A 15,621-nucleotide genomic window follows, 5' to 3' on the forward strand; every position below is an offset into this window, starting at 1 on the left:
GTCCTCAATGGAGCTACATCTCCATGGAGGAGAGATGTTGTAGGGTTCAGTCTTGGACCTGGTGCTCTTGAACATCTTCATAAATTATCTAAATGAGAGGCTAAAATTAAATGGCTCGTAGATATGTTGCCGCCGGGGTGGGAGGTGAGGGTTATTTTATTATATATGATTTTTTCTTTTATGGTTTTTATATGTTTTTATATTCTTGAAAGCCGCCTTGAATTGCCATGTGCGAATAGGTGACAATATAAATCTCATAAATAAATAAATAATGGAGAACTCATCAAACTTGTAGATGACAGCAAGCTTTGGAAGATAGATGGAAGATTCAGAAGGATCTTGACAGACTTGAGCACTGGGACCTATCCAATAAAGATGCAGTTCAGTGATGAAAAAAGTAAGGTCCCACACTTAAGAAGGAAAAACCAAATGCATAGGTATAGACTAGGAGGCATCTGGCTCAACAGTAGAAATCGTGAGAGGATCTACGTATCCTGGTGATGCTTAAATATGAGTCGGCAGTGCACGGCCGCTGCTAAAAAATGCCATTCTAGGCTGATTCAGCAAAGGGATAACATCACAATCATGGATGTGATAGTTCTGCTTTACACTGATGAGACCTCATTTGGAATCCAGTTCTGGTGATCACAATTTAAAAAAGATGCTGAGGCCCTGGAGATAGTGCAGAGAAGAGTAACGGGGCCTCAAAGCTAAATCTTGCAATGAATAGCTAAGGAAACGAGGTATGTTTAGCCCAATGAAGTGAAGGCTCAGGGGAGACATAGCAGTCTTCCAATACTTGAAGGCTACCACAGGAAAGAGGCCATTGAATTATTCTCCACAGCACCTGAGCGTGGAAGCAGCAGCAATGGGTGGCCAACCAGGGATTTTTTTGTGGTTTTTTTTGCATTTATATCCCGCCCTTCTCCGAAGACAGGGCGGCTTACACAGTGTTAAGCAATAGTCTTCATCCATTTGTATATTATATACAAAGAGTGAGATTCAACCTGGAAATGAGGAATTTCCTGACAGTAAAGAACAGTTAATCACTGGAGCAGCTTGCCTCCTGGAGTTGTAGGTGTTCCATTGCTGGAGGTTTTCAAGAAAAGATCGGACAGTCATTTGTCTGGGGTGGTATAGGGACTTCTGCCTTGGGCAAAGGATTGGCCTAGATGACCTCCAAGATTCCTTCTGGCCCTAGGATTCTGCGAGTCATACCACAGTCCCTTATTTATGGAGCACGGGAGGGGCAATGCAGGGTTCATGTCTCTCTCCCCTTCAGAGGGAACTCCATTATAGTTCTGAAGTGACTCTCAAAGCGCTGACCCAGGGTCTGGAGGCTGTGTGGGCCTGGACGTGAAGAACAGATTGGGGCTCAAGAGCAGGGGGTAATAGGGGCCAAAAGGGCACCTGGTTCACCAGTTGTGCCTATTTCTGGCTCATAAGCTCTTCAGAAAGTGATTCGTGCCTTGGTCATCTGTGATTGGATTGCTAGTGTCCTCTACATGGGACCACCCTTGAAGAGCACTTGGAAGCCACAGCTAGTCCAGAATACACAGTATAGGCAGCCCTGGGTGGATGACAACATCTGCACTTCCTCTGCCGTTTCATGAGTTACGCTGGTTACTGTTCAGTTTCTCATGCAATTCGAGGCACTAGTGAAAGCTCTTTGTGAGTTAGGGCCCAGCTACCCGAGGGAATTGCCCAATGAGGTCAGAGTAGAGTTTAGCAATGTCACAGGACCCAGAAAGCACAATGATGGCTCCTGCTCTCTGGAATGATATATATATCTGGAAATCCGTATTGTTCCCAGGCTATTGATTTTTCGCAGCTTGCTAAAAACTGGTTGTTCTCCAGAATTCAATAGGTTCCAGTCATCCGTCTCCTCTTTGATAAAGATTTTAATTTTACTTCATTGTGAATCACCCAGAGTTGTGTGGTCTCAAAACTGTAATATTAAATAGTAACTAAAATACTGTATTGTAAGATGTTAATCTTATAATAAACTTTACTTGTCTAGAGTGATACTTGAAGGGATCTTTCTGCTCTCTGGCACCTAATTTGGCTGAAGGTACGAGAGTTTGCCTTTTTCAGTGCAGCATAATGAAGCCAAAACTTCATCTTTTGCCACATTATGGACAAATTTTAAATCCAAATCAATTTTTAAAAACAATTCCACTTATAGCTCATTGCAGCAGTTAATTCTCAAAGTGATAACTTGTTCTATTAGAGCAAGGGTCTCATAAGAACATTGTCACTTAAATCCAGAAAGCAAATTACTGGATACTTTGGGTCTCATCAGTTAAATGGGATGAGAACCCCCAAGAGTTGTATCACCATGATCTCTTTGACTTTCAAACTCAAGCAAGCTGCTTGAGACGCAACATGAACCACCACTTGGGTTGGTTTTTCTGTTTGACTTTTTGAAGTTTTGTCTCCAGTCAGTTGTCTTCTTTCACTCGATATACTGCTTATTCTTTTACTTATCTGTAAGCCACCCAGTGTCACTACGGCATTGGGCAGCCTCAAAATTAAAAACTGAACAGATCAGGTCGCCTGATGATCACCCGTAAGAGCTTCATGTAAATACGAAGCAGCATGCATAAAGGAACAACTGCAAGGCATGAGTCAGCTGGAGATTGAGTAGACATTTTCACAGCATCACTATTGGCAACCCACCTTCCAAGCAGCAACAGATCCACAGTGTAGGCTGGCGACCCCCAGGGGGAGAGCCTTCTCTGTGGGGGCACCTACCCTCTGGAATGAGCTTCCCCCAGGACTTCGACAACTTCCTGACCTCCGGACCTTTCGCTGCGAGCTTAAAACATATCTATTCTTCCGAGCAGGACTGGCTTAAAAGGGTTTTTAAACATGGATTTTATTGGGGTTTATTTTATATTTTGTATTGTATTTTAAATTTAGGCTTTTGGAATAAGTTTCTTAAATAGTGTTTTTATTGAAATGTATTGTATTATTTTATCTGCCTGTTCACCGCCCTGAGTCCTTCGGGAGAAGGGCGGTATAAAAATTAAATTATTATTATTATTATTATTGGTTTCCTATGAAATCTTTCAGAATGCTATAGTGTGTCATTGGCAGCTTGCATTTGGACGTGAACGATTTTTTTTCTAACTTCAGAACAAAGTAGGCCATAACAGTAAGTGGGATAAGTGGGAACTGGCTGTTCCTTACCAGTCCTATAAAAATTATTGGCTTGTTATTAACATTTGCTATAGCAAACAGTAACAGCTTTTCTTCTGCCTGCAAACAGATATTAGAGCCAAGAGTGACACACTAACATTAATTGTAGCATAAAATTTTATTCCTGGGCTTTGGAATAGGGCAAATAGCTGGAGCCCATGTGGTTATGGACTGAATTTCTCAGGTTTTTTTTAAAAAAAAATCTCAGCTGATCTCTGTTTTTTTCCTAAATTTGCTTTGAAATATATTGTGTGTGTGTTAGTTGCCTAGAGATGCTATTTAATTGAACAGGAATTCATGAACAAATGCAGGATTAGGAAGATCTTTGGCTATTATGTTTAGATTTTTCCTTTTGTGCTGGAAAAACACAGAAAAGGTGTAGACAGCAGCAATAAATCTAGTTTGTAGTTTGGCAGCTATTGCCTTCATGATGCAGTAAATGAATGTGGCTTTAGATTTTTTGAATCTATCAAGAAAACCTGCATTTTCTGCTTTGACCTATCCATTTTTTTGCCTCAGCAATTAAAAGCCAATTGAGGAATGGCCAGGAAGTCCAATGGTGTCCTGCACACAGGTCGAAACCCGAACATTGGATGCTTTTTTCCCCCAGGTCCAGAATGTTTATTTTCAAAACCTGAAAGTTTCTGGCATCCCCATCAGAAAACCAGGTCCAGACTAGATTGCTGGTCTTTTAAAGATGGAGGTGTGCCAATCATACCTTCCTCCTGATCCAGTGGGGCTCTGGAAGTGATTCTTGGTAAAGGGTTTAGGAGGGGTGAACCACATCTTCAACCCTCCCAGGGCTTCATGTTCAGATAATTCATCTTGGAAAATACCCCAACCAGCCGTGGAGGAGAATTGGCATATTCTGGAGTTCTCTGCAAAGTTCCTGTCATGGAATGGTAAGTCTTGCAGGTGCCTGATAGCTTTTTGCTTTTTTTAGTGAACAGATATTAACCCATATTGTGACAGGCATTATTTATAGTTTAAAAAGAGATTACATAGCAAGTTCCAGACCTAACCATGTTTTTTGTAAACTCTCACAAGTCTGTCAGAGAATTAAGTAACCTCAATACAAAATTTAACGTATCTCCAATTTTTCAAACATTTCTGCTCTTTCCATCATTGACTTTTTACTGCAACCATAAACAATTTAACTGCATTTTACAGATGTATGAAAAGCAGAGTTAAAATAATTAAAAACTCCTTGATCTCCTTGTATGGTTTGCTGACAGAACAGCAGATAAACCCATCTATTGAGTGTCACAAAGTGTTTCCCTTCACCAAGTGTTTAACTGAAACTACTGCATATCAAGTTCTGCTATCTGCACTGTAGAGCAGTTGTTTCTCCGTGATGTAATATTGAAGAAATGGGGAAGAAAGCGAGACAAAAAACTTTATAGAAACAGTTTATTTACTCTAAACAGCAACACAGACAAAACTCCATAAACACAAAGGAGGTGACGCAGAATCAAGATGCGGCTGACTTTGGATCCAAGGCATTTATGCAACAATCTAATTCCTTATTGGTAGAAAACAAAAGGGAATGGAGGACATTTTTTTTTCTTACCAGCCAAGTAGAGGCAAAAAAAAACAAAACAAAAAAAAAACGACCCCCCCCCAAACATTTTAAAGCGTGCCTGCATCTGAGAGCAAAGAAACTAGAGATACTAGTGAATTTATAGAAGTATAAAAGTTTATAGTTTACAGCAGTTGAAATACTGACATCAATATTAAAATAAAAGCAAGTTTTACATAACAATCAAAAATACAAAAGACTGAAGGAAGAGACCCTGTATGAAAAACTGGGGACAATTCAGCAAGTTTAGAACTGTATACAAGTGGTGAATATGGAAAATGGCACACATATAATCCCTTCCCCTAAATGACTATTAATTGTACATAGCGACATTAGATTTGCAAAAGTTTTGTAAACAAGTTCTTGCCAATTAATCCCTTCCTTTAAAGATGTGGATGACAGGAGCTTATGATGGTGCAAACTTCTTGGCTTGTGCTCGAACCCTCTTTTCATATTCCACTCTGTTTTGGCTAAATGTAGAGAAAAAAAAGCTAACGATTCTCAAAGATCAGAATCCATAAAGTGTTCTAGATCAGATTCTCCCTAGCACAAAACCCCACAAAAATCAAACTTGGCATTTTAAGTGAATTTTCACTGTTTTCCTGGAGATGGAAATTAGACAAGAGTTACAGGCTAGGACTCAAGGACAAGCACTTTAGAACACGCTGCCCAAGAATTTTGATATGCAGATTGAATGCAATTATTTATAATGAAGTAATTTAAAAGAAAGGGAAAGATGATAAACACGAAAACTCTAAAGGGGAAAAAATCTCCAAAAATCAAACCAAAAACCGCTTCATTTTGAACCGATGACCCTGATGCATCAGAGAACTCTATGGTATTTTCTCATGTCCCAAAGGCTTTTAGCATCAAAAAGCCTCTTTATTCGTGAGGTAGAAAATGGGCCTCAATTCTTTTTAATTGTGAACCCCTAACAGTTTACTAGCATGCCGCTTTTCCATGGAAAAATATGCTTCGAGTAGAGCTCATAACTTCAGAAAATAAAACAATGCTTCAAAATTAACTGTTTCAAAATTTTAAAAAAGTTCTCTTTTCAAATAAATACACTGTGTTTCAGAAATTCTGCAAAACCATTCTGTCTAGACTGCAATTCTGTTGAACCTGTTAGGAATGGTTAGAATTCAAATGTGCATATCGCAATAGCAGCAGCATTCAGGCTTATTTACCTCTCCAGAGTGCTTTTCAGCACTCCCTGGGCAATTCCCAAGATCAGCCCGTTGCTCCCCAGCAATCCAACTCCTCTTATTACTGACCTTGGAAAGTTGAGTCAACCTATCAAGTCTGTCAGGATTAAACTCCTGGCTGTGGGCAGAGTTAGCCTGCGATACTGCATTCTAACCACTGTGCCACCGGTGTGTATAATTATATATATGTAATATAATTGTATGCAAATATTATTTGTATATAATACAAATCCAGTGTATTAAATGTATTCATGTAAACGTTTAATGATGAGGTGGAAAACCAGGTATCAGTGGAAAATTATTCATTTACCAAGTATATGCTGCTTAAAATGCTAAACAATAATAAAACATCCATTTAAACTGAAGTCCAGTAACATCAAACCAGCTGATCATTTACCAAAATGTTTAAAAAAGTATTTCAACAGAAACCCTTTCATAAGACCTGCCTGTATCACTCACTCAAAACAGTAACACTTATTTCCCAAAGACTGCAAAAGTGCAGTATTTCAATTGCCTCCTGAATATTAATAGTGTGGGAGCCATTGGAGCTTCTGCAGGCAGGAAATTTCAGAATTTAGGAACCATGACAAGGTTATTATGCTGTATTTGTTAAAAAGCAGAACTTTCCCCCTCTTTACTCTTCCATTATATAAAGTAACTGAGTTTAATAATCATAGCTTGTGGCAGGAGACTGAAACTTGGAATGTTTGCAAGCAAGATAATAGCTGTGGAGATGCAAATCAAAAACAAAATATAATTAGAAGCAGAAATAATTGGAAAGAGGTTGTAATGGGATTTCTTGCGTCCTTGTTCTGGAAATTCAGACTCTTTGTTAAAGGTGGGCACCCCTGGAAGAACCAGGTTCTGCCTGAATAATGGTTTGGATGCTGGAGAAAGCCCAATATGGAGTGAAGGAATGCAGAGTACATGGTGCATTTGAATAAAGAACCAGAAAGAGCCAACAGCAACCTGGACTTTTCCCTTAAAAAATCCTACTTGGTACTCCTTCCATACCACAGCATGGGCTAATTTCTCCACATAGCATCGCCACTTCCTAACATTTCTGCTTCTCCACAGGGAACAGACGGGACATTTTATTACCTAACTTGCATCTCTGATATTAATCTTTGAGGCCCATGAATCCCCCTCTCTACCCCGGCATGTCAAAGGAGCTCTCGGCATCGACTGCCTTACTTTGCCTTTATAAAGGAAATTACAAAGGGCTCTTCATTATCTACATGTATACAGATTAGGGAGGCATCCACATTATGCCTTACACACTGTAAGCCGCCCTGAGTCTTCGGAGAAGGGCGGGATATAAATGTAAATAAATAAACAAATAAAAATGTCTGTGCATTTACCTGCTAACAAAAATAGGAATGAGGGCAAGAAGCTGGGCGAGATGTACGGGATTGAATACATTGGCTGTGTTAAAGGCAACAGGCACCTCCCAGCCTCTGCATGTTATCCAAGTGGTGCTTCAGTGCAACAAGAGAACTGCTCACAGCCCCTGCTCTGGTCTTGTGATCCAACTTCTTTGGTGGCAAATTACATTCTGGATAAGTAATATTATACAGGCTCCTCCCTAAAGAGGTCCAGGAAGCAGAATACAGGTAGTCCTCAACTTACAAGAGTTCATTTGGTGACTGTTCAAAGTTACAACGGCACTGAAAATTGACTTATGACCATTTTTCACACTTATGGCCGTTGCAGCATCCCCATGGTCATGTGATTTACATTCGGATGCTTGACAACTGACTCATATTTGTAATGGTTGGGAGTGTCCCAGAGTCACGTGATCCCCTTTTGCGACCTTCTGACATGCAGAGTCAATGGGGGAACCAGAGTCACTTAACAACCGTGTTACCAATTTAACAGCTGTAGGGATTCACATAACTGGAAAAAAAGGTTGTAAAATGAGGCAAAACTCACTTAACAACTGTTAAGTTTTGGGCTCAATCGTGATTGTAAGTCAAGGACTACCTGTAGTGAATGGGCAGGAGGAAAGAACCCCAGAACATTTTCACTCTTTCACATTTGGGTCAAAATAGCATTTTGGGTGGTCTTATGTAATGGCCTTATTTTTCTCTTTGATTTTTAAGACCGAAAACCTCCTTATAGAAGCATTTCATTCTTATATTTTTTATGATTTTGGATGATGACTTTCTGGATTGACATGTTTTTATTTGCATTATTTTCTGTTTTATTACTTTGGTCCTGTTTAATATCATTTGTTGTTGTTGCCCTGTAAACTACAGTGAGTTGGCTTGTAAGAAGCATGGAGGTATAAATGTAACAGTGAATAACTTCTCTGTCAAAATCTGCAACTGAAGTGAATGCCTCTTGAAAGGAGGGAGGGAGGGAGGGAAGTGGTTCTGCCTGTCTTGAAAGCAGCAGTGGCCCAACCCTGTTAGAAGAGGCCAACCTTGGACCCAGCCGATCTTCCATTTTCTCTTTCTAGGGAGGGAGATTGTCATTCAACTACAGAAGGCCCAGAATGAAGTGGATTACCTGCGCCCTTTTCAATCCGGGTTTAGGCAAGATCACGATCATGGCATCCTCTGGATTACCTGCAGAGATTGGGAAGCACTGTTTTTCAGTGATTCTCCTTCTCTCTGCGGCTGTTTGGGGGTGGGGGTGGTCAGAGCCCTGAACCACGATATGGACTGCCTCAGGGTTTGGGCTGCCCACTTCTTTTAACATCTACATGATTTGAAGTTACTTAGTCAGGCATCTTCACCCCAGCTGGGCAGCTGATGTCGTCTCAGTGCTCGCTCAGTTCCTGGCAGCTGTGAGGGTCTGGACGGGCAGGAAGCGGCTCCAGCTCAACCTCAGCAAGCCAGAGTTTGGGGTTTTTGTTCCCCTTCCCCTTTGACTCTTGGTAAGGTAGCACTTCCCAGATAGAACTGCTGTGCAATATGGGAGTCCCTCCTGGGTTTGGAGCTTCAGGGAACAACCACAACTAGAGAAGCTTTTGCAGTGGTAGCTCTTGCCAGCCAGCTGCACCCTTTCTGGGGCCAGGAGGCCTTGCTGCTCATGATTAATCGTGGCTTGGTCACTTATTGGTTGGACTACAGCAATGCCTTCTGCAGGGACTGCCCTTGGAAACTGTCCAAAAGTTATAGGTGCCCAGAATGCAGCAGCTCACCCAGTGCTGGGCATCTCTCCTTTTACCCATGAGAAGCTGTGCCACCTTTCAGTTTCTTCCTGGGTGCAATTCAAAGTGATGGTGATTCCATTAGGCAGCCCAGGTGCCTTTCTCATTGCAGGGCAACTTTTGGGTCCCTCCCGTTAAATGCTGCCATCTAGTGGAAGTGAGGCAGAGCGCCTGCTGTGTAGCAGCTCCATCCAGTAAAGACCCTTCCTCTCCAGATCAAGCAAGCCTCCCTCTACCTTCTACGTTTCTGGAAAGCCATAAAGAGCAGGCTTTCCCTCCACAAACACCCCCAGGCACTGGAATGCTAAGGCTGGAGCCTGGGGATTGCGTAGGTAAATGGCTGGAGATTGCAGATTAGGCGCCTCGAGTTTTCTCATCTCTTCAACTGTAAAGCTGAACAAGTTGTTTTACAAGATGGGTGGCCATTTAAATCAATCAAATCCTATTTGATTGATTTAAATGGCCACCCATTTAATTGGCAGGGATGGACTAATATGCCTGTAAACGGTGCCCCTCCCCACCCTTGGTCTCACTTGCTAACAGTGCCTACCTCCTGCTATGAGGCCAACTTCCCCTCTTGGGCCTGCCTCATTTTGCTGGGAAAATGAAACCCTTGTTCCAAGAGCAACAGAAAATGAATCTGTTCCATTATCTGTTTGAATTTTGAAAAGAATAGTGAAAATGAAAGAAAATTAGATATAGGTAGTCCTTGATTTATAAAAGTTCATTTAGTGACCATTCAAAGCTACAACGGCACTGAAAAAACTGATTTATGACCATTTTTTACACTCACGACTCTTGCAGCATTCCCACGGTCAAGTGATCAAAATTCAGAACCTTGGCAACTGACTCACAGTTGCGGTGTCCTGGGGGTCATGTGATCACCTTTTGCGACCTTCTGACAAGCAAAGTCAATGGGGGACAAAGTTTCACTTAACCACCAGGTTGCTAACAAATGCAGTGATTCACTCAACATCTGTGACAAGAAAAACTAAAATGGGGCAAAAGTCACTTAACAAATGCCTCTAAGCGACATAAATTTTGGGTTCAATTGCTGGTCGTAAGTGGAGGACTACCTATAGTTCAGAGACCTAATCCATGATATGTGAAAAGATGAAACCAATTTTAATCTCAAACTCCATGATCCATGTTTGCTATTAAAAAAAAGTTGTCGAAAGGCAACTCACCAGTAGATTGTGTAAGCCTCTGCTTGAGCTGGGTCCTGGATATTTGGTTCATTTAGGAGTTCTTGAATTCCTAACAAGATCTAAGAACATAGAACAAGAGAAGCAGCACTGTAGACTTCCACCTTGCAAAACCATGGATACAGATACATATCAGATACATATTTTCATCAAGGTATTAAATGCTTACCCTCAGCTGTTAATTGTGAATTTAAAATATTAAGAAATCATTAGGTTTCACAGGTATATAATTAAGGGCATTTGAGTCAATATCGTTATGATGCATAAATTAGGTCCATGTTCTAACAAAATGCGTACTTGTTTAATTGTGATTGCAGGCCTCCAATCCTTATCCTCTTCTAAGATAGACAGGCAGACTGTGCCTGAAGGATACACATTTGGATGGAATAAGGGTGGCTCAAATTTGCCTAGAGAAAGGAAAACTTAGTTCAGATACAAGGCTTTGGCAAAACACTTTTAAAAGCTGGCAGGGCCTTCAGTCAATGCTAGGGAACAAGGACATGCTCCTTGCCTCTATACCCAGTTTGAACTCTTCTCTCTCCCTTCTCTCAAGTAAACCAATGAAATTTCCGTTGTAATCACTTAGATCTTAAGGACTATAACTGATAATATCACTGTTATATCCTCTGAATGAGGTTTTTTGAACCAGATTTCTTTTAAAAGAGCACTAGTAACTTAAAGACGGTGACAAGAGTTGGGTAGGAAAGAATCCCAAAAGAAAAAAAACTGAAAGAAGCTGAAACTGAAATCTGAAATGCAGCCATTTTTTTAAAATGCATCTAAATAGTATTTGTTCCATGCACCAAAATATTTATTTAAGTACTTAGACTCTGAATCAATTAACAAAATGAAAATAAAAATGAAAAATCTCAAAATATCCAATGGAAAGAAATATATCTTTAAGAAGAGACAAACAGAAAACAGCACAGCTTTCAAGTTACCAAAAAGTGAATTTCAGAATCTCTGCCCATGTAAAACTTCAGTAAACGAGTAATACAAAATAAAGTCCTGCGATTCCAGACAACCAGTTATGTTCTGCGGATTCCAAGAACTTTTGCACACGGAAAGAAATGGAGATTTTCCTCGCTGAATGTTCTAAGTAAGGCAGAGCTTGAAAATCAGTCAAAACCTGAGATAGAATAGTCTCGGCTCCGAAAGGAAAGGCTGTCACAAGCAGAGCAGAAAATATGAGAGAATCGGAATCCACCTTCTTGAACTGGTCCCATTCTAAAGCCAAAGGCTGGATGGCAGCCAGAGGAGCCCACCAGGACCTTCCCTTTCTCACTTGGGGGGCGGGGGGGGGGGGAGGAGATGCTCCTGCTTTGCTCAGTCAGCTCGGAGTTTGGCCAGACTTACATTTCGGAGGCGAGGAGGGATAATCGTCCTTAAAAAGCATCCGCAACTTAAACAAGCCTCCTTCCCACGGGGTCTGCAGGGAAAGCACAGAAGAGGGAGCGCGTCGGAGGGGGAACCGTCCAAGGCTGCGGCGCAGGGAGGCTCTTTCCGCCTGGGGCTGCGGGCCGCCCTTCCAACCGCAGCGCGAGGCCGATTTTCTCTCTCTCCGGGAGCCTCCAATGGCCGGGGAGGCGCCCTCCCTCCCTCCCTGCGGCCCGGCGGGAGCGGCGGACAAAGGGGCCGGCCGGGCGCCTCCTTACCCCTTTCTTGCCCGGAATCGCGCACTCCCAGTTCATGAGGTTCATGGTGCCGTCGGGGTTCTTGGTGGGCACCGCCACGAAGCCCTGCAAGGAGCCGGAGGTTAGTCAGGCCCGCCCGCCCCTCCTGCCCGCCCGCCCGCCCCGCGGCCCCCGCCGCCCGCCGCCGCCACTTACGAACGGGTGGTCCTTCCTCCAGGCCTTCCTCTCCTGCGCCAGGCGGCTGAGCGCGATCCCAGACATGGTCGACGAACTCTGCGACACAAAGGCGGCCGGTCAAGGCGGCTGCGGGCCTGCGGGGGCCCCGGGAGGGAAGGCCGAGGCCCCGACTGACCTTGACAGGAGCCGCGCCGGCCGCCCCCCGCCCCCCGAAGCGGGCACGGGGCCTTCCGGGCGCCCCCCCCTCCCCGGGCCTTACCGTGAAGCGCCCCGGCGGAGGCGGCGGCAGCAGCGACCCCCGCGCGTGTCCCGGATTCAGGAGGCGGCGGATGACCCGGATGTTCCCTGCCCGCCTCCCCCCTTTTGTCTCAAACCCGGCCTTTCCCTCGCAGAAAACGGAGCGCGTCAGTGCGGCCTGTCCCTCGGCGCGACCCGTCTGCGCGACAGCGCCTGCGCCGAGAGCGCGAAGCCGAACGCCGCAGCGCGGGACGCTCCGAAGCCACGCCTCCCGCTCCGGCAGAGAGCGGCCGGAAGGGGCGGGGCCGGCTCCGCCGCGGCGGCCGTGCCTGACGGGCCCGCGCTCCCTTCCCGCTTGCCGGCAGCGGGGCGAGCGGAGCTCAATGGCCGCGCTCGATCCAGAGGGGGAATCGCTCTCCGGCCGAGTGGCCGCCGCTCTTAGCCAGGGAGACAGGCTAAGGAGCCGGGGCCCTTTCGCGGCGCTGACCGAGCGGGGGCTCCGCGGCTGCGACTTAGGGACCCGAATCGGCAGCCGAAGTGCGGGGTGGCTGGCTTTAATCCCGGGACTGTGGCCGCCTGCGATAAAAGCGAGTTAAAGGAGGAAAAGGATAAAGGAGGGTCAGAAATGGTGCGTGAGAAGGGGGTTGGACTAGATGACCCACAAGGTCCCTTCCGATTTTGTTATTTATTCTAACGGCAGGAAGGCGGGCCGGACGGAAGGAAGAGCTCTCGCTCCCGACGGCCCGGGGGAAGAGGCTTGAGCAAGGCAGGCGGCCCACCCTGGTTCCAGTAGGCAGGTGCGCTTTGGGCGGCGGCCGGGCGGCATTAACGGTCCAAGGGGCGTGCAGGATTGAATTGGCCAGGTGTCTGTCACGGGAGCCGAGTAATCCGAGGCAGGGCGGGCCTTGAATTGCATCCCTGACCAGTCCAGCTCATTAAGCACTGTTGTTGCCTTTGGCACCAGGTGAAGCTTCTACACAGGGCGTTACAGCAGTCAAGCCATTAGATGACGGGCCTGAGCATCCGAAGGGTGCATCAGATGTTGTGCAACCTTGTTTGTTTATGCTCTTGGTAGGAAACTGACTTAAGACAAATGTTACTTGGCTCAGAAATAGGACAGCGATTATTCCAGATGAATTGGCCAGAATCCTTGCAAGGAAAGTGGACCTGGGGAATAAGCGGTCGAAGTGCTGTCCCGGTGCCTGGAGGCCGTATGGGTCTGGATGGGGAGAAACAGACTCAAGCTCAATCCCTCCAAGACGGAGTGGCTGTGGATGCCGGCACCCCGGTACAGTCAGCTACAGCCGCAGCTGACTGTTGGGGGCGAGTTAGTGGCCCCAAAGGAGGTGGTTCGCAGCTTGGGCGTCCTCCTGGCTGTCCTTTGATGAACATCTGGCGGCCGTCACCAGGAGGGCCTTCTACCAAGTTCGCTTGGTTCGCCAGTTGCGTCCCTTCCTTGACCGGGATGCCTTATGCACGGTCACTCACGCTCTGGTTACGTCTCGGCTGGATTATTGCAATGCTCTCTACATGGGGCTGCCCTTGAGGTGCACCCGGAGGCTGCAGTTAGTCCAGAATGCAGCTGCGCGAGTGGTAATGGGAGCCGCTCATGGCTCCCATGTAACACCACTGCTCCGTAGTCTGCACTGGCTTCCTGTAGTCTTTCGGGTGCGCTTCAAGATTCTGGTTACCACCTTTAAAGCGCTCCATGGCTTAGGACCCGGGTACTTACGAGACCGCCTGCTGTTACCTTATGCCTCCCATCGACCCGTACGCTCTCACAGAGAGGGCCTTCTCAGGGTGCCGTCCGCCAAACAATGTCGGCTGGCGGCCCCCAGGAGTAGGGCCTTCTCTGTGGGAGCACCGACGCTCTGGAACGAACTCCCCCCTGGCTTACGTCAAGTGCCTGATCTTCGGACCTTTCATCGTGAGCTAAAAACATTTATTCATTCAAGCAGGACTGGCATAAATAGTGGATTTTAAATTGGGGTTTTAGTAATATTTTAAATTTTTAAATCTTTTAATTACCGGCCATTTAGTAATAGTTTATTTTAATCTCTTTTAATTGTATATACTCTGTATTTTATTTCGATTGTACACCGCCCTGAGGACGGTATAAAAATTTAATAAAATAAAAATAAAATTAAATAAATAAATAAATAAGGGACGTGGGGAAGCAGCAGACTGTCTGATAGTAGCTATGCTGGTTTGAGGAGCTCCAAAATGCCCTCGAGCTGATTTGTCACCAACCACCACTGACCAAAATGCTACCCCGGCATGCCTTCTGAATGTTGAAGTTTGGTATTAACCAACTGAGATAGTTAAGAGTTTGGTTTAGAATATATAGGGCAGTGAATTGATGTAAAGGGTAATAAGTATTCATTCCAGGCAGTAACTTTGCTATTTCCAAAAACAATGGGTGAAGTTAACAAACATCTGAGTTGTCCCATTTTGTGACTAAAGGATGCTCTTATCAAGCTTGAGAAGATGACTTCCCCATTTAAATATTGAGAGGTAGAACAGCCATTGCGATTAGTTCTGTGTTTCACGACTGTTGCTTTCCAAATTCTACTCCAATTCATGAAAACTCAGAATTCTTTGGCTTCTACTTGTTTCTTTTCCTTTTACCTAGCCCAGTGAGGAAGGTGCGATGTTACCCGGAAATGCTTTGGAAATCACAGTAAACTAAGATGCTTTGCCTACTTGCATCTGCAGCTTCTTCCAGCACTGAACTGCCCTCTCATCTGCCCTTCTTGACAAGAGAGCATACCAAATTGATCAGGGGACTTTCTGCCTGAGGAAAGAATGGTCTTGGTCTGGATTCTTTCCAGGCTGCTGGGTGGCCTTTTATTTTAAGACTTAATTTGAAAATGTTTAAGAAAAAAAAAAAGATTAGACTGCTAGAACTTTTTCAGTAAGCTTGCAGCATTAGCCATTGCAGCCAGAATTTAGAACATCTGGGCCCTGAAGCAGTCCATGATATTTGGAATGTTTTCTTGGGGAAAAGAACCAGCCAAGATATTGCTTGAGAACCCCTGATAAAGTGCCAACAGAACTGATCCAAAAGGCTTGATCTCTATAGGTTTCCACTGATTGTTTTGATCCTTGGTGTTAAAGAATTATGGCCTCCAGATAAGCAGAGAACTTGTATCTGGGAATTTTCTACCGATTCCACAGTAGATGTAGTATTTCTTTGCAACATTCAAGTCTCAATGCAGGGCTCTGT

The 15,621-nt window shown here is 44.6% G+C and overlaps 1 protein-coding gene across 1 annotated transcript; it reads right to left on the reverse strand.

Moving 5' to 3' along the window:
• Window positions 1-4,594: 4,594 nt before the first annotated feature.
• On the reverse strand, window positions 4,595-12,622 carry UBE2I (ubiquitin conjugating enzyme E2 I). Its single transcript, XM_058157148.1, has 7 exons — window positions 12,418-12,622; window positions 12,177-12,254; window positions 12,003-12,086; window positions 11,704-11,776; window positions 10,645-10,754; window positions 10,330-10,409; window positions 4,595-5,250 (listed from the first exon to the last, which is right to left on the reverse strand). The coding sequence occupies exons 2-7, from the start codon at window positions 12,240-12,242 to the stop codon at window positions 5,187-5,189; spliced, it is 477 nt and encodes a 158-aa protein (XP_058013131.1). The 5' UTR covers window positions 12,243-12,254; window positions 12,418-12,622; the 3' UTR covers window positions 4,595-5,186.
• Window positions 12,623-15,621: the final 2,999 nt, after the last annotated feature.

This window comes from Ahaetulla prasina, chromosome 14, assembly GCF_028640845.1.
Source record: "Ahaetulla prasina isolate Xishuangbanna chromosome 14, ASM2864084v1, whole genome shotgun sequence".
In the NCBI taxonomy this organism is placed as follows: Eukaryota; Metazoa; Chordata; class Lepidosauria; order Squamata; family Colubridae; genus Ahaetulla; species Ahaetulla prasina.

Excerpts from the sequence above, each read along its gene's own strand:
- UBE2I (XM_058157148.1), bottom strand. The coding sequence starts at position 12,242 with ATGTCTGGGATCGCGCTCAGCCGCCTGGCGCAGGAGAGGAAGGCCTGG. Across the intron at positions 10,755-11,703 it reads TCCCTCCTCGCCTCCGAAAT|GCAAATTTGAGCCACCCTTA; the intron begins GTAAGTCTGGCC and ends TCCTTTCTCTAG. Across the intron at positions 10,410-10,644 it reads CTGCAATCACAATTAAACAA|ATCTTGTTAGGAATTCAAGA; the intron begins GTACGCATTTTG and ends CTATGTTCTTAG.